Raw genomic sequence first — 24744 nt, 5'->3', positions numbered from 1 at the left:
AGCTTAAATAATTAACATAATGTATATTTGCAATGGAAAAACATTTTAAAAATATGTTCTGAAATCTTAAAAAAAAAAAAATAAAAACAAGAAAAGAACTTTAAAAAATAGAAAAGGCAGTAATTTTCCAATCTAAAGTAGTTTCTTCATTTCTTTCTTCCACATAACACTTTTTTTTTCAATATTTTGTTTGCCGATTAAATAAATAATTTTTTTAGCATATAACGATATTGTGTACTTAAACGAAAATTTAAAAAAATCACTTCTTTGTACAATAGGGGTTTTGTTTTTCTTTTTGTTTTTTTTTTTTTTTAAGATATTTACAATCAAATGAAATCGATTTTTGTTATTTGTTTACGATATTTTAATGAGTGTAAATGTAAATTTAAATATTTCTTTTTCACACTTAAAAAGAAATTGAAAAAAGAATAAAGAAAAAAAACTAAAAATCGCTGGGGTTAATCATACAAAAAGATAATAATAAATTGTATATAGGTACTTTACAAATGATATGATGCTACATTGCTACACATATAACAAAAGAGGGAAACAGTATTTAGCAAATTAATAAAAATGGAAGAAATATAAATAAAATATTTGAGAATGATTATAGACACCTGAATTATTACGTTTTATAACAAATGCAACATAAGTTTGTTTGTTTGTTTTTTTTTTTGTATTACGAAGACTCGAAACTCTAAACTGAATAATAAAAATGGATGTTATTAACATTTTTTGATGTTGTTGTTTTTGTTTTGTTTGTTTTTACTTTTTTTAATTTATTATTTTATATTGTTATTTATAATATTTTAATTTTAAAATACCTTTTACCTTAGTTCTTACACTGAGAGTGCAACGTCTCCTTTGTCCTTGACAAGTAGCAATTTAAATGTCAATGTCTTTTAAACCGTTTTCATGAGTTTATAATAAGTTTTACACATACTGATAGTTACTTTCTGTTGCACCACCACCGCACAGCAATGGTTCGTGTTCGATGCCCTTTTCGAATTCGAAAAATTGCATCCAATCGATTTTTTGTGGCTGGAAGAGTCCAAAGCAAGAGCAACCAATAAAGTCAATTAAATTATGGAACGGTCCACGAGTGAAGGGACTTTTGCCACCCTTTTCTTGGAAATGACGATATCTGCCACGATTCATTCGTTCATTGGTGGTCATGCCAAGGCAAATAACTTGATAGGTTTGACAAACTGTCAATAGAATCACCCAGGACATATGAAGCAAAGCATTTGCCATTACCCAACCGACCCATGCATTGCAATTGCCAATGTCATTTAAACTTTCGAGGAAATCTTAAAAAAAAAAAATAATTAATTGTATTTTTTTACAGTATTTAAATATTTTATATACTTTACCGTTATTTAGAGAAACGTGACATTCGTTAACATAAAAATTAGCTCCACCGTATAACATCCAACCGCACATTATTAACAAGCACCATAGGAATCCCATAAAGTAGGTGTGATTATTTAGGCCAATGCAATTGCCCACCCATGGACAGTGATGGTCGAAACGAGCAACACATCGATCACACACGCTACAATGCTTGGAGCGAATTGGTCTTCTGACTAAACAAGCCGAGCAAAAGGAAGATGGTTCAAAACCAATTCCACCACGTTCGGAAAGCTCTACAATGGTCTGAAAATGGAAAAAAATTGAAAAAAATTTAAATTACTCAATATAAAAATAAAATATACTAAGGGCCAATTTTTCAATAGTCAGTTAAATAACACGGTGCGACACTGAAAATATACCCGAGAAATAACATAGTGTAGGCTGTTCGTATGGTCGAATAATGCATAAAAATATTTTTGTTATATTTTTGGAACCCTCCATTTTTTTTTTATTTACAAAAAACCATTTTTACAGACCTTAAGATGTAATCTTTCAATATTTCAGTCATTTTTCTAACAACTCTCAATATGTTATATGTTTTTGGAAAGAGGATTTCCAGACCTTTTGAATGATGTATATAAGTCTATTGTTTAAACAAATTAAGTGTAGGTTTTTATCCCACAAATCTTGAAAAAGTGATTTTTTTCCAAATTTTTTCAACTTTACCCAATTTTTTTTGCAAAATAAAACAAACAAAAAAATAAAGTAAGGTTATATTCTGAAAGAATATACATTTAGGCACAAATTGGCGTATTTTTTTTATTGAATTTGACCAAAACTGCGGAATCTATGCTATTTTTTCGTAAATAGAAAATGTGGCTTTTAATGATGTGAATTGCAAGGTGCACAATAGGGTGTTCATTATTTTAAAATAATAAGAATTTCTATGCTCCTAGGATCTTATATGGTTGGAAATAAACTAAAAAAAATATTTTCCAAGTTTCAAGTCTCTAACTTAATTCTAACCTGTGCCGCCAAGCGGTTGAAGTTTCTTATGGGAATAACTTGGGGTTTCTTGGACCTTGTTCGATCAATTTTAAATTCCAGCCAAACCATTCGTTCAAAAAATTTAAAACTTTACAGACTCAAATTTAATAAGTGTAGCTATCATGTGAAAATTTTTCAGATTTGTAATTGTTATAATTTTAGAGATTTAGCTTGGTAAAAAAAGTCATTTTTTCAGACTTTTTCAAAAATCGCTTTTTACCCGTTTAATGTCAAAAAATTAAAAAACATACATTTTTTATTGACGCTTATTTGTGAATAAAAATGTATGTTTTTTTAAATTTTTTGCATTAAACGTGTAAAAAGCAATTTTTGAAAAAGTCTGAAAAAATGACTTTTTTTACCAAGCTAAATCTCTAAAATTATAACAATTACAAATCTGAAAAATTTTCACATGATAGCTACACTTATTAAATTTGAGTCTGTAAAGTTTTAAATTTTTTGAAGGAATGGTTTGGCTGGAATTTAAAATTGATCGAACAAGGTCCAAGAAACCCCAAGTTATTCCCATAAGAAACTTCAACCGCTTGGCGGCACAGGTTAGAATTAAGTTAGAGACTTGAAACTTGGAAAATATTTTTTTTAGTTTATTTCCAACCATATAAGATCCTAGGAGCATAGAAATTCTTATTATTTTAAAATAATGAACACCCTATTGTGCACCTTGCAATTCACATCATGAAAAACCTTATTTTCTATTTACGAAAAAATAGCATAGATTCCGCAGTTTTGGTCAAATTCAATAAAAAAAATACGCCAATTTGTGCCTAAATGTATATTCTTTCAGAATATAACCTTACTTTATTTTTTTGTTTGTTTTATTTTGCAAAAAAAATTGGGTAAAGTTGAAAAAATTTGGAAAAAAATCACTTTTTCAAGATTTGTGGGATAAAAACCTACACTTAATTTGTTTAAACAATAGACTTATATACATCATTCAAAAGGTCTGGAAATCCTCTTTCCAAAAACATATAACATATTGAGAGTTGTTAGAAAAATGACTGAAATATTGATAGATTACATCGTAAGGTCTGTAAAAATGGTTTTTTGTAAATAAAAAAAAATGGAGGGTTCCAAAAATATAACAAAAATATTTTTATGCATTATTCGACCATACGAACAGCCTACACTATGTTATTTCTCGGGTGTATTTTTTTTTTTTTATTTTGTAGCACAGTGTAATCATTTAGTACTTATTCCTAAGAATAGAGAAAAAATCAATTTTTCAACAAGCAGATCTAGCTTATTTCTTATGGCGTTTTTAATTGGCAATCCGGAATTGTTCTTCGATTCGGAATCCCAATTGAACAGTTTTTTTTTATTCCGAAGAATCTGAAGTTTGGTGTGAATGTATTGCTTGAGTTTAACATGTTTCACATATATGTGTATTCGCGCCAAATTTCATTTGTATTTGTGCTGCAAACATTTTGTACTGCTTACATTTAAATCTATAAATGTGTGAGTGATTCTGCTTCTGATTCTGTTTTTTAAAACCAGAAGAGAAATTCTCTTTTTTTTAGAATCAGAACTGTCAGTTTTGCCCAATTGAACGCATTCAGATTGCTTTTTTTTGCTTCCAGATTGCCAATTAAAAACGCCATTAGAATAAAACTATCTGCTTCTTTCAGAGACGAATAAAAATTATTCTAATGGCGTTTTTAATTGGCAATCTGGAAGCAAAAAAAAGCAATCTGATTACATATATCAGGTACCGTCAACCGTAAATAACAGTCGAATAGCTTTATATCAAATAGCTTTATATCAAAAGTTGAACCGTACTTTCTTTTTTTTTTAATAAAAATCGTTAGATCTGTTTTTGAATTAAACAACTTTTCATAATATTTATTTTTGTAATTTATTATTTCAAATTTATTGTAAATCTTTTTGATACATCTTCTCTTTATATAATTTTATTTATTTTACTGAAACGTCATTTCCGGCAGACGGCAGCATTGTCATGTCCGTATTTCCAATAGAAAAAATTATAACTTATCTAATGAATAAAGATAAAAATCTAAACAACTTTTATCATTTTGTTGGTTAATTTTACATTTTGGCAGATACGATTAATTTTATCTTTAAAAAATATCTTCTTAAGAATCACGAAGTTTGAATCGCTTGAGTGGTTTAGGCTGCAGTTCGAGATAGAGGTATATAGACAGACATACAGAAAGAATGACAGAATTTCATGTCTAATGTCGTTTTCTATTGACGAATCTCAGAATGAGATTTGTGAATTTGACAGCTGAAAGGGGGGGTGAAGAGGGGAAATAGTGGACAAATTTCAGATTTCATGATCTATTTGCGTCCTGAGATTCAAAAAAATGACAAAAAAATGAATCTGAGATTCAAGAATCTGATGTCGAATTCCTTTCAATTGAAAAATCGAATTTTCGGCGATCTCGAAGCGAATTTTTTCTGAAAATCATGTTCCATAGAAAAAAAATTCGCCTCAAACGAAGCAGAATTCGAATTTTTTTTAATCCTTCTTTTTTGAGAGATTTACACGGATTTGCACACACACTTGGAACATTTGACATTTCTCAAACGTCAAGCTGAAAGTTTTTTTTCATGTTGTTTGTTCATTTGAGAACACCAACTTCAAATAAAGAGTAAATTTCAATAGAATATCGTATTTTTATTGCGGAAAAATATAAAATAAATAAAAAAAAACAATGTGCGATCAAAATATATTTTTCCTGGCATAGTTCTTATGAAAAAGTCAAATTACTGTGACTTTTCTTCTCGTAATTGTCGTCAGAAATTTTTTTCTCTGTAAAACCACAGCATACGGCCAAAATAATAATTTTCTACTTCATCTTCACTCAGATCTTAGTAATAACTGCAATTTCCCTTTGATTCTGATTAAAATAAATTTATATTACCGAAGAAAATAAACAAAATTATTGATCAAAGGAATCTCTGGTTTTATTTTGCAGAAATTGTTTTGGTTTCAGCTTGACGTTCGTGTAAAAATTGTTGTCAAATGACACACATACAATCGCAAAAAGAATTCGGTCTGTTTTCATGTTCCTTTTTAACACCAAAAATTCGATTTTTTTGAGGCGATTCAAAAAATTGAAAGGAATTCGACATGATTCTGGATTTTTATCAAGATTCACGCATACAAACACACGCACTTTCACACACACTCCTCTGTTTGACATTTGTCTGAACATTTGTTGTTGTTTTATTTTTTTTTTATACGCACAGATTTCGCACACAATTACAAAACTAGATTTCATATTCTATTTGCAGTGGAAAATCTGAGAATTTTACACAAAAATCTCAAAAGTCAATAGAAAACGACATAATTGTTATCTCGAGTTCGATTTTTTTTAACGAATCCTAAACCTGCCCTATCCTTCATATCGTCGGTATCGGTACTAAGCCAAAACCGCGAATCTGCATTTTTGGACATTTTCCCTTTAATGCGTCATTTAACTTGCAATGGGTCTCTCTATTCACTGCGTCGACCCCAATCCTCTATCTGTTTCCTAGCAGAATAAATTATCAATGTCCGTGCACATGTGACGTTTTTCTCAAAACTAAAATTTTGTAGTTCCGTGGTTTTGGCTTTGTGCCCATGATATACCGCAGTATAGTCCTCCGTGGCAGAATGAAGAATATACCGATATACCGCAAGTAAAAAGGGTACATTTCGAGTTCACTCTTCAGTGGCGTGAGGGTAAACAGCATTACATACCTGTCTATTAAAATACATACTTAGAAGTTTTTTTTGCTACCACCTTTCCTTTAAGTTTTTTTTTATCCTAAAATTCGCACTTTTACCCAGCTATATGCTGGGTAAAAGTGAGAATTTTAGGATAAAGTTGCCAAAACCTAACTTAATATTCTTGTATACAAAAAATATAAAGTCTTCAATAAATTTGAGCCTTCAAAAAGGAAGCCTTGTCTCTAGGAAAATCTTTTTGATTTCATAATTTTCTGATTAAATCTATGAGAAACGCAAACCTAAACCTATTATCATATGAAAAGTTTTCAAAAATCTTTCTACCAAATCACAAACATTTTAAGTTCTGTATGCCTATTCAATTTAATTGGCAACAGTACCGTGCATTATGTCTGAAGTATCATACCTATGAAAAATAAGCAGAAGCTGGTAATGAACTCGAAACGGTTGACCTGTTTGACCTATGTAGTATATGACTTAGTTTTAATCTATCACATAATTTGCGTTTTATAAAATTTAAATTAAATTAAATTGCGTATTTTTAATTTTACGCATTAAAGTTCAACTTCAATTATACTCACCCTAAATCGTTGTTCTTGTGTTGGTTTAATAACTCCCGGATCACCCTTCCACGACTTCAAAAAACACACCCATAACAATCCCGAGCAGAACAAAAATCCAAGTGTTGCCGTTGTCGATACCGCATCCACAATATAAGTCAACCAAGTTACATAAAACCATAGTTTCGTAGCCAAGTAAACACTCAACGGCAACAACGCCATCAAATGATCATCAAACAGAGCCTTGCCAATCGAATGAAAAGTTGCATACAAACAACCCAACAGGAAGAACTTAATAATAAATAGAGTATTTGCCGCAAATACAATTCCAGCTAAATAAAAAGCGAGGAAAGGCGATGCTGCCATTGTCCACCATCGCAGACGTTTGTCATTTTTTAGGCGGGATATCAAACTGCGACGCAATACTGCTTGTGACGATTCACGAACACGTTCCATTACTTTCTGACTAATCCATATTGCGCCAGTTTGAGAATCTAACATCGAGAGTGGAGTGTCACCTCGCAAATTAGGTGCATCCAAACTACTCTTCCCTTTCAATATTAACGTACTAATGGCAGTGCTATTGCGTGCCAAGATCGACCAATGCAATGCCGTATTGCCATGGGTATAATCAACTATTGCCGGATTCGCTCCCAGAGTTAATAGAAGACGCACTGGATCCAGAGCACAAACCTTCCAGGCAGCCCACATCAATGCAGTCATGCCGCCACGATCTTGTGAATCAGGATCCACGCCTTTGGCTATGAAATACGCTACCAAAGCAGTGTGAGCGAATTGGGCTGCAATGTGAATACAAGAGCAACCTTCGGCATCTCTGATCTTCGGATCAGCGCCAGCGGCCATTAATAGAACCACCGCACCCAAATGACCTTGGCGTGTGGCCCAGTGCAAAGGTGTTGCATTAAGTTCTCCGCCAATGGCATCGACTTTAGCACCCTTTTCTAGGAAGTACTTAATTATATCGCGACGATTGTTTATCGATGCCCAATGTAAAAGTGTGACAGTCTCACTGTCGGGCTGGTTGACATCCCAACCAGCTTCGACGAGTTCTTTGACACGGGCAATAGCACCGTATTGTGTTGCCTTGACTATATCGAAGCCACTGTAATCGGGCTCGATTGGTGCTGTGGGGGGCTCTTGCGATATGAGAGCCGATTCACGTTGGTGGTCGTGATCGGGCTCAGCGCACGAGCCCGTTGTCGCTGCATTGCATGCGCTCTTATACATTTAATAATATAAATTTTTCACCCAAAACACACAAAACGCAAACATAAAGTTTTTTTTGTGGTGTGAACTATATTTTGGGGGGGCTAGTTCCGAGCACTAGTTAGAGTGTTGGTTTTTTTATGTTGGTAAATTGGGAAATTAATTTTGTATTTTATTGTAAAGTTTTGTTATCAAGTTTTTCCATGAAAAATAAAAGTGAAAATTTTTATATTTTATTTTTTTTAATAGGAGCACAGGAAAATCGAAATGACAGACAAATCACTAGGGGTTGATTTTTCGTTTTTTTTGACAGATTCGTATGAGTCAGATTGGGTCACAATAGTTTGATAAGAATTTTGTGAATATTTATTATACAGGGGTGTTATATATTTTTTGCTTTAGGAATATAATCACAATAGGGGGTATGGATTGTGAGAAAAATATACAAAAATGGAAAGTAAACTACTAGTAGTACTTTGCCAACTCCCAAAGGAACAGGTAGGGATGCAACATCGTTAAAAAAAACATCGATGTTTGAAAACATCGATGTTTTATTTACAACATCGATGTTAAAAAAACATCGGTTCTATCTTCGATACATCGATGTTTTTCCGATGTTTTTGTTGTTGGACATAAATACGATCTACTGTATCTAAAGAACAAAATTTGTATGTCTTATCTGTTTAAAACCCAAAAACCTAACTTGAATTCAGTTTTAAGGTACCACAAAACAGAAAAATTTATCAACAAAATGAAACATATTTTCTTAATACAATTTTCGTTTTTATTTATAGTATACAGGGTGTCCCACAGTCACTGGCGTACGTTGAGTCGCCGGGGCCCGGGGGTAAGACTAAACTTTGGGGCCCCTTTGATATTTGGGGGAACCTTAGTTACAAAAAAAATTACGTATACGCCATACGTTTTTTTTTGTATGGCTTATTTATTTTTAGGTTTATTTTAATGTTTTAATATGTTCGTAATGCACTTTGCTATACTTACTTAAAATGTCTCTCATAAAAGTAGTAAACACTTGTGCTAGGGGCCCCCAAAATTAAATATTTAGAGACCCCTAAAATAAAATTTTTTAGCTAAGAATTGATAGTTCTTGGGGCCTGTGTTCTGAAGTAATACATATTTTATTTTCCATCATCAGGAATAATTTTTTTTATTTTGGGGCCTCTGAAAAATTATTTTTAGAACCCCAAAATTAAGTGCTTTAGAGGCCCCTAAAATATATTAAAATTTTTTTTGGAGCCAAGAATTAATAGGTATTGGGGCCTCTGTTCTGAAGTAATATTTGGAATACCACCAATAACGTAATGTTTTTATTTTGGGCCCTGATGTATTTATGTTGGGGCCCCTGAATTTATATTTAATTTTCCATTTGATTGTTTTGAACCACTTTTGAGGATCCTCAAATAATATTTTTTTGCTTTTTTGGGGCCCCTAATGTATTATTTGTGGTGGCAAATATTTTTCAAGTAATATTTTTTGGGGCCCTATGATAAAATTATAATTTTTCTTTTAAAAAAGCAGTTTATTTTTTTTGGGACCCCTGGGGTAACCTTTTTTTAAAATCAATATACATATATTGTGTGGCTACCAATGCATTATACATTACACTGAATGACATAATTTGTCTCCCTGGTTACTTCGTAACTCAATTTATACTAACAGTTTCCTTCTCTGCATTGTTTCCAGTGGGGGCCCTGGGGTCGGTCGGGGGCCCCGGGGCACCGACCGCCCCGCTTGCCCCAAAGGAGTGTACGCCCCTGCCCACAGTTACCGCCCCAAATGAAAACCATGGATTCCTGAGGTCATTTTAAGTCGAAAAACTTAAGAGGTTACCACGGATTTTATGATTTTTGCTCTCTTGTCCTTTAACTGGCCTTATCTTTGCCAAACTACGTTTGATTTGAAAGATTTTTTTTACAACCAATCAAGAATTTACTACAGTTTAAGTTTGTCTCAAAACTTTTTTTTCTGCGAACAACCGTTTCGCCACAATTTTGCATCAAACACAATTTTCTTCGTTTTTTAAGTTGTTTTTTACACTTTCATATCATTTTAGTCAAAAAAACACGTTAATGAGTATAAATTTTTTGTGCTTTTTATTAAAGCCCAGTTTATTTTCATAAAAAAAATAAGTTTTATTTCATAAAAAAGGCTACTGAAAGTAATTAAAAATAAGCAAACTGAGTGAATTTAAAAAAAAATTTTTAAATACAAAATTAATTTAAATGAATTAAAACTTTTTCTGAGCTTTATCTATTTGTTCTTTTCTTAACCACAATAGCTCAGAAAAAGTTTTTAACTCATTTAAATTAATTTTTTATTTAAAAATTATTTTTTTTTAATTCACTCAGTTTGTTTATTTTTTTTTTTAATTACTTTCAGTAGCCTTTTTTATGAAATAAAACTTATTTTTTTTATGAAAATAAACTGGGCTTTAATAAAAAGCACAACAAATTAATACTCATTAACGTGTTTTTTTTGACTAAAATGATATGAAAGTGTAAAAAACAACTTAAAAAACAAAGAAAATTGAGTTTGATCCAAAATTGTGGAGAAACGGTTGTCCGCAGAAAAAAAAGTTTTGAGACAAACTGTAATAAATTCTTGATTGGTTGTAAAAAAAATCTTTCAAATCAAACGTAGTTTGGCAAAGATAAGGCCAGTTAAATGACAAGAGAGCAAAAATCATAAAAACCGTGGTAACTCGAAAACTGGACGAAAACGAGAAAATTGACTCTTAAGTTTTTCGACTTAAAATGACCTCAGGAATTCATGGTTTTCATTTGGGGCGGTGACTGTGGAACACCCTGTATAAATACTATCAATTCTAACCCTGCAAACCAAACCTCAGTAGTTTAGGGGAAATTACAACCACCAACAAAGTCTATACTTTGTAGGTGTATGTGTTTCCTTATTTACCAAAATCTCTCCCCTCAAAATATTGTAGTTTTGTTTCTCCTGAAAAAAATAAACTCTTTGGTAAATGGGAGGAAAAGAGAGCGATGTATGCAATGCACAAAGTTTTGTCTCTTTTGTATTGGCGGCGCGCCATTGATTTGACTTTTCCTGCATTTTATATTTTCTAGTGAAACCTTGATAGCCGCAGCAACATATTCGTTAAGAAAAAAAACATTTCTGTGCTCCATTTGATAGATAAATAGAACAATTTAACTTAAAAAATAAATAAAATCTTCTCAGTGTTATTTGTGAAAACTATTTAAAAAAAAAAAAACAATCTACCGCACAAATTCTTCGGCACGCCACATAAATTCCACCACCATTTCCACCATCAAAATGCACAGCCTCAGCCTTGTGCATTTAGAAAAAAAAATGACACAAAAACAACCACCAATTGATTTGGAAAATAAAGGTATGCTGATTATAAAATTGATAAATTATAAAGTTGTTGATTTTTCTGTCTTTTAGTGGCGATCAATTCCAGACATCATTGACTGAGTTTACAGCAGCTTCAGCCTTGAGCATTTAGAAAAAAAAAGTCAAAACAAGATACAAAAACTACCACCAAAGTGCAGACTGCAGAGTATTTTTTTTTTTTCATTTTTCTCAACTGGCCAGGCCACAGTGGCGTGCCCAAGGATCTTTTTTTATGTATTTTGTTTTCAAAAAAAAAACTATTTTGTGTTTTTCCAATAAAATATTAAATAATAGTTGTTTAAAAGAATTGTTTGTTTGTTTTGAAGATTTTTTTATTTTCAGATGAAATTAAAATATGGATTTTAGCAGTACGGATATAAACCCATGAAAGTGCTCCAAATAAGTACTTTAAAAGTACAAGTTTCAGTGCTTTTTTCTGTAGGTAAAAAAGTACTGCAAAATGTACATCAGAACCACTTCCAGAAGTGCTTCGCTGATGCACTTTTGAAGTACATTTGTCTGTACTATTAATGGAGGGGAAATTTATTTCATCTTACATGCAAGAAAGAGATAGCTGCTTCACGTATTCTTATATACAGAAAGTATATAACTGAGTTTTTTCCCGGGCTCCTATCTTTTTTCAGTGGAAAAGAAGTACTTCTTTTACGTACATATTTCACCGGTTTTTTCTGTAGTTCTGCGTTTGCTGGGAAGCAAACGGAGCTCATTATTTCTTACATTGGATTAACATTGTTTATTTATTTGGTAGAAAGTAATTCAGAAATTGAGTTCAGGAAAAGAAGTTTGGACAGTCTAGTGCCCAGAAGCCTGTTTCTTTCCTGGGTGATGGTTGCCCCAGCCTCCGAAAACAAACGTTCCGTTGGAACAGACGTAACTTCGATGGGAAGATATACCATTTGAACCAGTGCAAGTTTTGGAAAAAGAGTTTTCATATCTTGCCAAAACAAAATTGCGTCACTTTTAATTGGTGTAACAGGAGATGAGAGGTAGTTATTTTTGATATTTCCATATATCAAAATCCTAATCATCTGCATCTCTCTCAGACAAAACTTTGAAGCTTTGAACACTAGACAAAAAAGATTGAGTTTGAGAGTTCAAGTTCTGTTATTATGCAAAAAAAGAAAAACAAGTAACAAAATGAACGATGTCGATGTTTTGCAAATTTAGCGTCGATGTATCGGCGATGTATCGGCGATGTATCGGCTTGAGAAACATCGATGTATACATGTTTTTCACAAAAACATCGATGTTTTGAAAACATCGATGTATCGTTTGCATCCCTAGGAACAGGGCTTATTATATGAGCACTAGATGGTGCTACTTGTTAATCCCCTTGTAATTTCTTTTTCGAAAAGTAAATTTTCATAATCCAACGCCAAAAAAGAAGTTAACTTCAAGAAAAAAATATTTTTACTTTGTACTTTTGCCCGAAGGTAGATTTTCGGGAAAAACTTTGTACAATTTTTTTTTAAAAGATCTGAAAAAAATATTTAGCAAATAATTAATTGCAAAAGTGTCATATAAGAGCCTTAAAAACCAATTTGTTTTACTCAAGACACATTCACAGATTTTGGGAAAAACTGAGCAGTGATTTTTTTTACAAGATCTTAAAAAAATATTTAGAAAAATAAGGGCCTTAAAAACCACTTTTCTTTTTTACTCAAGGCCCATTCACAGATTTGGAAAAAACTGTGCAAGGTAATTTTTATTTACAAGATCTTAAAAAAAAAAATTAACAAATAATTAATTGAAAAAGTGTTATAAGGGCCTAAAAACCACTTTTCTTTTCCACTCAAAATCCATTTACAGATTTCGGGAAAAATTTGTAATCAGCCCTATCGTCAATCTCACGTGAGAAATATCCCCGGGAGTAGGTTTTCTCTCCCGGGAATTTTTCTCCTTATCGGCAATCTCCATCGGAATTTCGTTTTCATGAAAGAAGTACAGCACAAAACAAGTAGTAGGCTTAACTACATAGTCAGCTATTACATGAAGCCTCAAGAGGCTTGACTCTTTTTTCGAATTTTCTTTTGATAATCATTCTGTGAGGCGCGTACTATTACACGACGCCTCTTGAGTCAAAGACTCAAATTTGACATTTCTCTTTTAATTTAAGTATTGTTGTTGTTCCACCAAGAAGCAAAAATAAATGAAAGGGAATGTTGAAAAAAGAAAGAGTGGAAAAAGAAACGTCAAAAAAGAGTCTCAGAATTTTTGCCCACGACTCTCCGGTCGGATAATTTTTTGTTTTATCTTCTTTCTCTTTTGCACTCATTAGTTTTGAAAAGACGCGCGCCTCTTGAGGCTTCATGTAATAGCTGACATACACCACTTTTTGAAAAAGTACAAAAGTGAAAATATTTTTTTTTTCTGGCTAGCGCAATTGTTTTGTGAAAAAGAGTATACAAATTGTTTTTTAGGCAAAAAAATAAGCTTTCTGTATCATTTGTTTTAATTTTCCAGCCCGAAAAACTATACAAAAATGCCTTTGAAAATTTTTACTTTTGTACTTTTTCACTTTTTGAGCCAATGTAGTTAAGGCTTAAAATGGTTTTTTTTTACAAAATCTGAAACAAAAAAGTTTCATAAGGGCCTTAAAATCCCACTTTTCTTTCAACTGAACTCTGTACAAAATAATTTATTTTTTACAAGATCTGAAAAACAAAATATCTAGCAAATAAAAATTAAAAAGTGTGACAAAAGCCTTACCAAACACTTTCTCTTTTCCACTCAAGATTCATTCACAATAATTTTCTTTTTCTTTTTGTTTCCTTTGACATTCCACATTTTTGCAAGCAATAAGAAAAAAACCGGTGATCTGTATTTAAATTGCGCCATCAAACCAAAAATTTATGTTTGCATTTTTTTTTTATTTTAATTTTCTCAAATATTTAACAATTAATTAATAAAAAAAATGAATGCAAAAAGAAAACCCATTGTACAAGGTGGCAACTATCCAAAAAAACCACGGTAAGTAAAACTTCCCAAAAACTATTAAGAATTCAATAACAATCTACAACCATCTACATTATTCTCCACTCTAGCAACTTTGACGAAGACGAAGAAGATTTCGGCAGCCAATTCGAAGCCGAGCTGGCTGCCTTCGAAGGCACCGATGAAATCGATACAACATTACTCCTTGGAGAAGGTCCAGAAAATCAACAAACCTGTGCCAAATGGTCACGTGTTGATCCACCCGATTTAAATCCCGATTTAGATAATTTAGTTTTTCAACAAATTGATGTTGAAAATTATGTTGGAACACCTTTGCCGGGAATGCCCGGATCACAATTGCCACCAGTTCCTGTCATACGAATGTATGGTGTTACAATGGAAGGCAATTCTGTGTGTTGTCATGTCCATGGGTTTTGTCCATATTTTTATATGGCTGCACCTCGTGGCTTTAATAATAGTCATTGTCATAAATTTAGAGCTGCTTTAGACAAGTCGGTTTTAGCCGATATGAGAAGTAATAAAGACAATATCCAAGAGGCTGTCCTCGAGGTCGAAATTGTCGAAAAGTTATCCATAATGGGTTATCAGGGTGACGAGAAGAAAGAATTTATAAAAATAACAATGGCAATGCCTAAATTAATTGCCGCTGCCAAAAGACTATTGGAAAAAGAAATTGTTTATTCAGATTTTGATTTTCAAGATTGTCGAGGTTACGAAAGTAACATAGATTTTGATATTCGATTTATGGTTGACACTGGAGTTGTTGGTTGTAGTTGGATTGAATTGCCAGCTGGATGTTGGCGATTGAGAAGTAAAAACTCTAAACCAATTCCAGAATCGAGATGTCAAATTGAAGCTGATGTTGCTTTTGATAAATTTATTGCTCACGAACCGGAAGGGGAATGGGCGAAGGTGGCACCGTTTAGAATACTATCATTTGATATTGAATGTGCTGGAAGGAAGGGAATTTTCCCTGAAGCTAAAGTTGATCCAGTTATTCAAATTGCTAATATGTGTATTCGACAAGGAGAACAGGAGCCATTTATACGAAATGTATTTACATTGAATACATGTGCTCCAATTGTGGGATCGCAGGTTTTATGTTCGAAGAAGGAAACGGTGAGTTTTATATGATTTTTTTTTATACATACATTACTACATTTCACCCATTTAAGCTCTGTTCTTTTCATCCTTATTATCACCGATATCGAAAGTCTTGACGAAAATTGCTATGTCTCACTAATGTTACTAATTTCGTTAAGATTCTAATTTTTTTCAATTTAATCTGATATGATTAGAAAATTCATCAATTGTGTTTGTTAGGAATTAGTTCCGGAACTTGACATGTCCTTTTCTTATAGTTTTTCCATTTTAACACTATCATTGGTAACTATAAAGTTGATTTGAAATTCTCCTCAGGAGATAAGACCTCCTGTTTTTGCTTCTAAATCATCGGGTTTAAGATTACGAATCAGTCCTGGTCCGCTTAATGCTCATGGAGGGCATATTTGGTTCCTCTTCAAATCTATTTCTCATAGCGGACTTTTCAGGTTCAATCGAAAGATTATTGTACTTCTTATCAGTGTTCTCGTATTTGACTTTATCAGTTCGTGACGTATTCCAACTGCCTCATTTTTTGCAATCTTGGCAAAAATGTGTCAACTGCATCTTCAGATTTTCTTGTGTTTGGGTTATATGGCTTTTTCTAGCTTTGCTACTCGCTACTTGGTCGAGGCGATGAGATTATGTGGCTGATATTTACTGCGCTTTCAAGAGGTGCAGGGTGCTTTTTGCCCCCAAACTTGAGCTGCATAGGAAATTATAGCTTTAGTTTCAAAAATACGATATTTGGATTCTTAGTCTAAATCCTCACAATTAATCCCCGTGCTTCATGTTGTGCTTAAGGCGTGCTTGGGTATCTCCTACTTATCGAATTCATAAATTTTTCAATTTGGGTTTTTTGATATCCGCACAGCAAGATACGTAGTCGTTTTCCTTAACGACTTCGATGTTTTCATTTCCAAATTTTCACGCTTTATTTCGGCTACAATGAAACACTCCTTGTCTAGTACTTAAATCTATTGATCCAGGCGACTCCACTAGCACCACTATATCTTAGACGAATATGAGTATTTAAATTGATAAGAACTATATAAGATCACGGGCTCCACCTTGTAATATTTCTTCTAAGTCATCTTTGAATAGAGCAAATAATAGGGGACTCAAATTACATTCTTATTTCATTTCTGTTTCTCCTTTGAACTGGTCCGGAGACTTGCTCCCAAACTTGATAGCAGAAGTTGTTGAATTAAAGAGATGCTCCAAAACATTCAAAAACTTCCACGATACTGCTTTATTACACAGCTTTAGCATTAGTGCTTTTCTTTCTATCGTATTGAACCCCGCATATAAATTGATGAAGAAACTGTAAAGTTTTCTTTTTGATCCCATGCTGATTTCAGATTTAAACCCTCGAAATGGCTTTTTTTAACAGTGCTTTTACGGAGTGCTAGTGAATTGGTATCTGCGGAAGTATTAGGTTCAGACTTTCAGGAATTCCGAACTCAACCATTCCCATAAAACGATAGCGATGATGAATAATACCATATTGAGCTTTGATGTCTACCAAATAATGCTGGGTTTCGAATTTCTAGAATTTGATTGGGTGCGAAGGTTTAGTCTATAGTTAACTTACCTCTTGCATAGCGACACTGGTTCGTGCCGATTAGTGAATTTCAGAATGCAGACAAATTGATTGATTGGATAGATTCTTATTTGGGGCATTTAGCAGTTGTCTACATGCCTCGCTTTCAGCTGAAAATATTGTATATCACTTTGAAAATGATTTTGAGAGCCAGGGCTTGAAGTCCGTTTTTTTTACTTATTCACTATAACCTACTAAAATCGCATATCTCAATAATAACTTCAACTTATTCATTAACAGGAACTTCTAGAAAAATGGTCAAATTTTGTACGCGAAGTAGATCCCGACATATTAACTGGCTACAACATTAATAACTTTGACATTCCCTATCTCTTGAATAGAGCTCAACACTTGAAAGTAAAAGGCTTCGAATATCTGGGCCGTATTAAAAACATACGATCAGTGATAAAAGATCAAGTTTTACAATCTAAACAAATGGGACGACGAGAAAACAAATATGTCAATTTTGAAGGCCGTGTACCATTTGATTTATTATTTGTTTTGTTACGAGATTATAAATTACGTTCATACACTCTAAACGCTGTCAGTTATCATTTTTTACAAGAACAAAAAGAAGACGTCCATCATAGTATAATTACAGATTTGCAGAATGAAAATGAACAAACACGTCGTCGATTGGCTATGTATTGTCTAAAAGATGCCTACCTTCCATTGAGATTGCTCAATAAACTCATGTCAATTGTGAATTATATGGAAATGGCTCGTGTAACTGGTGTGACACTGGAATCTCTTCTAACCAGAGGTCAACAAATTAAAGTACTCAGTCAGTTGTTGAGGAAGGCACGAACCAAAGGATTCATAATGCCAGCTTATCATAGTCAATCAACTGACGAACAATACGAAGGAGCTACTGTTATTGAACCCAAACGTGGCTACTATGCCGATCCTATTTCTACTCTTGATTTTGCATCTCTATATCCAAGTATTATGATGGCTCACAATTTATGTTATACAACTTTGGTTCAGCCAAATATGAAAGATAAACTGGGATTATCTATCGAAGATGACATGGAAAAAACTCCATCAAATAATTTATTTGTCAAATCTAACATACGTCGTGGCTTACTGCCAGAAATTCTAGAATCTCTACTTGCAGCAAGAAAAAAAGCCAAAAATGATTTAAAAGTTGAAACTGATCCATTCAAACGAAGTGTTTTAGATGGCAGACAATTGGCACTGAAAATCTCTGCAAATTCTGTATATGGTTTTACTGGAGCACAAGTTGGCAAATTACCATGTTTGGAAATATCTGGCAGTGTTACAGCATATGGACGTACAATGATTGAATTGACAAAGAATGAAGTCGAAGCACATTACACTCGTGATAATGGCTATGAAAATGATGCTGTTGTCATTTATGGTGATACAGATTCTGTGATGGTAAATTTTGGTGTAAAATCGTTAGAACGTAGCATGGAATTGGGTAGAGAAGCAGCCGAATTGGTTAGTGCGAAATTCGTACGGCCAATTAAGTTGGAATTTGAAAAAGTCTATTTCCCGTATTTGCTTATCAATAAGAAACGTTATGCTGGATTGTATTTTACAAATACTGAAAAATATGATAAAATGGATTGCAAAGGTTTGACAAATTGTTCTTTTCCACTTTAAACAATTTTTAATTAAATTTATTCTTTTAGGTATTGAAACTGTTCGAAGAGATAACTCACCATTGGTGGCAAATCTCATGAACACTTGCTTACAAAAACTTCTAATTGAACGTAATCCAGATGGGGCTGTCGAATATGCCAAAACAGTTATATCAGATCTTCTTTGCAATCGCATAGACATATCACAATTGGTTATTACCAAAGAATTGAGTAAAACAGATTATGCGGCGAAACAAGCTCACGTTGAATTGGCTGCCAAGATGAAAAAACGAGATCCTGGAACAGCTCCGAAATTGGGTGATCGAGTTCCGTATGTTTTATGTGCAGCTGCAAAGAATACACCTGCCTACATGAAGGCCGAAGATCCTATTTATGTATTGGAAAATTGTGTACCAATCGATGCCAATTACTATTTGGAAAATCAACTTTCCAAACCTCTTCTTAGAATTTTTGAACCAATATTAGGTGATAAAGCAGAATCTATTTTATTGAGTAAGTTTTATTATTTGTTCTTGTAATCATTTCTCTCTTATGAATGATTTGTGTCTTTTTCCAGAGGGTGAACATACAAGAACTCGTACAATGGTGACATCTAAAGTCGGTGGATTGGCTGGTTTTGTGACTAAGAAATCGGCATGTTTAGGTTGCAAAGCGCTCATGCCGAAGGGTTATGAAAACAGTCCACTTTGTCCACATTGCGAACCGAATATGGGCGAGTTGTATCAAAAGGAAATTTTTGCCAAGCGAAGTTTGGAGGAGAATTTTTCGCGGTTATGGACCGAATGTCAACGATGTCAGGGATCTTTGCATGAAGAAGTATTGTGTTCGAATCGAGATTGTCCCATTTTTTATATGCGACAAAAAATTCGAATGGAATTGGACACTCAAGAGAAACGAGTACAGCGGTTTGGATTGCCAACTTGGTAGTCATCATAGTTGGAAGAAGGATATTATAAAATTATGTTAAGATTTGTTTTAAATTTTGTTGTCGAATTATTTTCTTTTTATTTTAACTTAGATTTATTTTTCATTTTTTTTTTTGTTTTGCTTTATAATTATTATAATAATATTAAATAAGTTTTTCGTTTAGGCTAAACTTTTTATTATTACAAATACAATGATGTTGTTTTTTGTTGTATGTTGTACGGTTGTTAATTTGGTTTTTAACTTTTTCAGAGAAATGTGTTTTTTACTTGAAAGTAAACTTTAAACAGAAAAAACGAAAAAGAAGAGTTTTTCTTCATCAAAACACATCATGATGACAATATACAAATTATAATACAAACGTTTTGGAATAATTTGTCATATTCTCTTTTTTAACGTTTGTTCTTATTTATTTTTTTTTTTTTGTGGGTAAATTACTTTTTATGTTTATTATTATTATTTTTAATTACTTTTTTTTTTTGTAATTTTGGAAATTATTTTTGAACTGATGTATTAAACTTAGCTGGGCTATTTTCGGGTTTGTAATGTATTTGATAACCAATCCATTGCTTGGTCCAGTCCTTCACCTTTGGTCGCTGATGTTTTGAAAATTTGGAACGTTCTATTTTTCAAATGTTCAAGACCAAGAGCATGATGTACTTCAGCAACGGTCATACATCCTTCCATGTCTTGTTTGTTAGCCAGAACAACAAGTATCGCTCCAGCTAGTTCTTCTTCCTATAAAGATTTAAAATATTTTTATTAAAAAAATGTTTGAAAAAATTAAGGAAGAGCAAAAAATAAAATACTTACTCTCAGCATGTAAAGTAATTCATCTTTGGATATACCAATTCGGTCACGATCTGCCGAATCAACTACGTAAATAATAGCATCTGTGTTGCTATAATAACACCGCCAATAGGGTCTTAAAGTAAAAATATATTGAACGTTTATATATTTTGTTATTCAAAAAGCATTGGTTTATAATTTAAAAAGTGATGGGATTGAGTGATTGGATTTAAAATTTTTTTTAATCCAAACTAATCCAGGGGCCTTATTTTGTAAAATGATTATCGTTAAAACTACTTCGTTTTCGTTGAAATGCGAGTACGTATTACAATAATCGTTTTACTTCAACGATACTCGTTAATCTTTACGACTGCCATTTACCTACCGTTTGACTTTTGTTTTCGTTCAGCTGTCACAATATTATTGCGTTTGCTGGTAAAATTCACGTGAGTCTAAAAAAAATATTTTTTTCGGTCTAGTTTGGCCAAACGACTTTCTCGTTTTACATAATCGCTCTTTGTCGTGACTATCGTTTACTTCAGTATCGTTGACTTGCCGCTCGTTTCGTTTTACGTAATAGACCCCCAGAATGAATTATATCGGCGTTAGAGTAGGCCAGAAGACCTAGAGACTGGACCAAAAAACTGTTATGGTCAAGGGTTGTTTCTTAATATTTCAACAGGATTGAGACCCTAAACACACGTCCAAACCAAGACAGGAAAAAAAATAATTGAAATAAATAAACCTCAAACAGAGATAAGACGACAAATTTCTTTAAGTCATGATTTGGCCGTCGCAATCATCGGGAGGAAGGAAAGGGAAAAATGGTCTCACTAACATCGAATGAGAAGTAAGTTTGACTGATTTTTTACGAACAATTTTGCAAACACTCATGGAAAACGACTGACACATTTAGACCATTGGTCCGTTGTGATACCATGATTTTGGAAGGAAATTCCTCACAAATTAAAAAATCGTAGGATGTATTGTATATGATTCGATTTTCATCAATTTCCATGACTTCATAATACTCTATCTCATTATAATTGTACCCGGTGCCAAACCTGCCTTAAGGGGGGAAATCCCTCTGGAATTTTTAATTTTTGCATTATTTTTTTTCCGCGCCGTGCAACGTAGCTCAAAAACTAATGAAGCTATCGACTTGAAATGAAATGCAAACTACTCGTTAACTTATTAGCCATTGCATGAACCTAAAAGTTCAGTATAATTTTTACAATAAATATTTTTTTTAACATTTTTTTTTTATAAAAAAACATCGTTTTTTCGTTTTTTTGGTCTCTAATTTTTATTTTATACTTTTTTTTTACTAAATTTAGGTTCATGCAATGCATATAAATATATTTTATTGGACGCCAATTTTAAAGAGCTGTAGAAACGTCATTTTGTTTTTATTTTACTTCAAAAAAATTGTATCAATACTTCATAATGTCAATAATATCATATACTTTTCCAAATTTCAATAAATGCTTTCGGTTTTCCAAAAAAAATTATTGAAAAAGCTGTCTTCCAGAGGGATTTCCCCCCTTAAGGCAAAACAGGCAAATGCCTGAGGCGCCACTCATCTAGGGCGGCAAGATTTGTAGAAATCTTCAAGGAGGCAAATGCGCCTCCTTGGATCTTAATTAATATCAATATACTATTGCACTGTTGTTCATGATTCAGTAAAAAAAAAAAAAAAATGGACTTTTAAACATGCTTAGAACATTTAGATAAACTGCGGCAGTACTTTCAGGCAAACCGTTTTGAGAAATCTTTATTAGAAGCATTATACAAGAACGCTATAGATATTGCTACAAAGATGAGTTATGCATGTAGATTTCATTGTGTCCCATTCGATTACGTAGTCGCTGTTATGAGTCTAAATCTAAACAATCTCAATCAATTGATCCAAGATTTAAATTTAAAGATGATTTCTTCTACTACGAAATCGATGTGACGTTATCTTCTCTTGACGAGTGTTTTGGACAGTATCAATATCTGAACGAAAACTTAGGTTTTCTCTGCGATATTTCAAAGACTTTAAGGATTGCGAGAAACTTGAAGCAATTTTAACAGCAAGAATTACCGACGAAGTTCAAACGTCAAATCATACTGATCTCAAACCGCTATCAATATTTAATTATTTAGCTTCAAACCAATTTTTTTTCAATTAAATTCGGTAATTAAAATAAAAATTGCCAAGAGAACAATCAAAATTTTATTGATATAAATTTGAAATCCAAGCCTAAGAACTTGGTACAGTTTTACATCTCAGTAGATTTTGTGGCAGCATAATTTCGACATAGAAGAAATTGACTCTTTTTTTAACAGGAATGTTTTTGTTGTGATCATATTTACGCTCAATTATGACAACAATTGCCATTGAAAAAAACTGTATCGTATTGAAAAAGAAGATTTTAATTTTAATTTGTACGATTTTCTTTTTTTTTTAAGTTTGGGGCGCCAAAATTGAATTTTCCTGGGACGGCAAAAGTCCCAGGTTCGGCACTGATTGTACCTATTCGAATAATATTTAATCTCTTCTAAAAATAAGGAATTTCGATCCTTATTTTTTTCTATTCAAAATTATTTAGAATTTACTAAAAAAAAAAAAGAAACAAATCGTATAGAGTAAGATTTTTTGTTCTCTGAATATCTATGAAAATTCAATTCAATTTCTGTTTTGCAAACAGTACAAGTTTTTCTATGCTAAACATTCCGAAAACAAAAACATATTTTACATGTAGGACCTATTCTATAAGGAATTGCATATAAGATTTGACACGTCGATAAAGATCAAAAGGTTAACTACCCTTCCCTTCGTTTGTAAGAACTTGCAAGATAAAAAATAATTGCGTGGCAAAATATATCAACAACTTGAATAAAATGATTTCATTCAACACAAAAATGATGATATTTTGATGTTTATCGATCTATAAAAAAATGTCCTGCAAATAACAAAAGAAAAGCACATTTAACTTCAAAGTAGAGCAGCAATCAGGTAGTTTTAAGAAACCAAACCATGACTCATAATGGAATCATTTCAATTTTTTCTTTTCCAAAATCATGTATCTATTGTTTTTAATCAAAAGAATAAACTTATTTAAAAAAAAGAAAAACTTACCTAATACTAGTTTGTCCTCCCAAATCCCAAACTTGAAACTTTAAATTTTTATAAGTGACTTGCTCAACATTGAAGCCTATCGTTGGAATTGTTGTCACCACCTCGCCAACTTGTAAACGATACAAAATTGTTGTCTTTCCGGCACCGTCTAGTCCCAGTATAAGAATTCGCATTTCCCTTGATCCAAGGAGACCTCGAAAATAACTAAAAACTCCACCTGCAAAAAAAAAGGATCATTAATTTGTGAAAGAATGAAATTATATTGTCCCTTGTTTCGATTTTTTTTTTCGCTTCACTTTGCGTTCGCATGTTGATTCAAATAAAAAAAGGACAAATTTGTGCTGTGTGATAATCTTACCCATTTTAATGAGAAATTTATAAATGCAATATTTAATTTAAATTTCTGTTAAAGATTACGGGGATTTGTCGTGAAATAAATTTCAATTTTCTTTCTTTTTTTGTCGATTTCCTCAGTTGTAAATATGCCGAAAATTATTTCTTTCCATTCCACAAAAAATTTTGACGGCGATAAATTGTCAGTTTTGACGTTTGTGATAAAAATTTCAAATGACGTGTCGAATGTGTTTAAAAACGGCATTGCCATGTGAGTAATTTTACTACGAGGCCGTTTTCATCGAGAAAGCGGTGTTCAGTGAAAATCAATAAAATTTGGGATTGGTAAAATTGAAATGTGCTACTGTTGCTTGAAATTTGAATTCCAAATCAACGACGATGGATGACAAAAAAAAATTATATATCGGTGGTGTCATAATTGGTTTGGGAGAAATGGAGCCCAATGTTAAATCGTATAGGAATTTTTTTTAAGTTGTCGAGTTGTACAAACACATATTTAATCCGTAGTTCAGCAACTTATATGTTAATAAAAACAAATCCATGCTTTAACCAAAGTTTAACCACAGCTTATCCGCAAAACTTGGCAAGTTATATACCTGAACCAAGGAATTAAACACGTTTGTACAATTGGCTCTTAAGTGAAAGTTGTTCAAATATTTCAACATATATAATGTATTTTCTGAATATATGTCTCTGGTTTAGCTCTGATTAAAGGTTCATATGAGTAAAAAAAAAAAAACAAATAGACACTACTTTAACTTTAGTTGAATCAAAACTAATCCACTGGAATAGGTGAGTTGATATGAAATGCAAATTAAACAAATTTTTAAACTGTGCTTCAGCAATTTGTATCTTTAGAAATTGGTGGTATGTATACGTTTTTGTTTAAATCTGTTTGAAGGTTGATATGCGTAAAAAAAAGCCAAGTAAATACTCGTACAAATGTTTAAACC

At 32.4% G+C, this 24744-nt stretch overlaps 3 protein-coding genes across 3 annotated transcripts; 1 reads left to right on the top strand and 2 right to left on the bottom strand.

Annotated features, from left to right (window-relative positions):
• Nucleotides 1-240: 240 nt before the first annotated feature.
• LOC129918251 (palmitoyltransferase Hip14) lies at nucleotides 241-8200 on the bottom strand. Its single transcript, XM_055998680.1, has 3 exons — nucleotides 6694-8200; nucleotides 1374-1656; nucleotides 241-1310 (listed from the first exon to the last, which is right to left on the bottom strand). Exons 1-3 carry the CDS (start codon nucleotides 7918-7920, stop codon nucleotides 934-936), a joined length of 1887 nt encoding a protein of 628 aa, XP_055854655.1. The 5' UTR covers nucleotides 7921-8200; the 3' UTR covers nucleotides 241-933.
• Nucleotides 8201-14080: 5880 nt separating this feature from the next.
• Nucleotides 14081-19696, top strand: LOC129918247 (DNA polymerase delta catalytic subunit). The gene is made up of 5 exons (XM_055998673.1): nucleotides 14081-14283; nucleotides 14358-15387; nucleotides 17213-18572; nucleotides 18631-19092; nucleotides 19157-19696. The coding sequence occupies exons 1-5, from the start codon at nucleotides 14228-14230 to the stop codon at nucleotides 19525-19527; spliced, it is 3279 nt and encodes a 1092-aa protein (XP_055854648.1). The 5' UTR covers nucleotides 14081-14227; the 3' UTR covers nucleotides 19528-19696.
• A 250-nt stretch (nucleotides 19697-19946) lies between these two features.
• On the bottom strand, nucleotides 19947-23997 carry LOC129918255 (ADP-ribosylation factor-like protein 1). The gene is made up of 4 exons (XM_055998686.1): nucleotides 23796-23997; nucleotides 23438-23654; nucleotides 20338-20449; nucleotides 19947-20262 (listed from the first exon to the last, which is right to left on the bottom strand). Exons 1-4 carry the CDS (start codon nucleotides 23797-23799, stop codon nucleotides 20053-20055), a joined length of 543 nt encoding a protein of 180 aa, XP_055854661.1. The 5' UTR covers nucleotides 23800-23997; the 3' UTR covers nucleotides 19947-20052.
• Between the last annotated feature and the right edge of the window lie 747 nt (nucleotides 23998-24744).

Source organism: Episyrphus balteatus, chromosome 4, assembly GCF_945859705.1.
Source record: "Episyrphus balteatus chromosome 4, idEpiBalt1.1, whole genome shotgun sequence".
Taxonomy (NCBI): domain Eukaryota; kingdom Metazoa; phylum Arthropoda; class Insecta; order Diptera; family Syrphidae; genus Episyrphus; species Episyrphus balteatus.
This window is presented reverse-complemented; position numbering and strand designations above follow the sequence as displayed.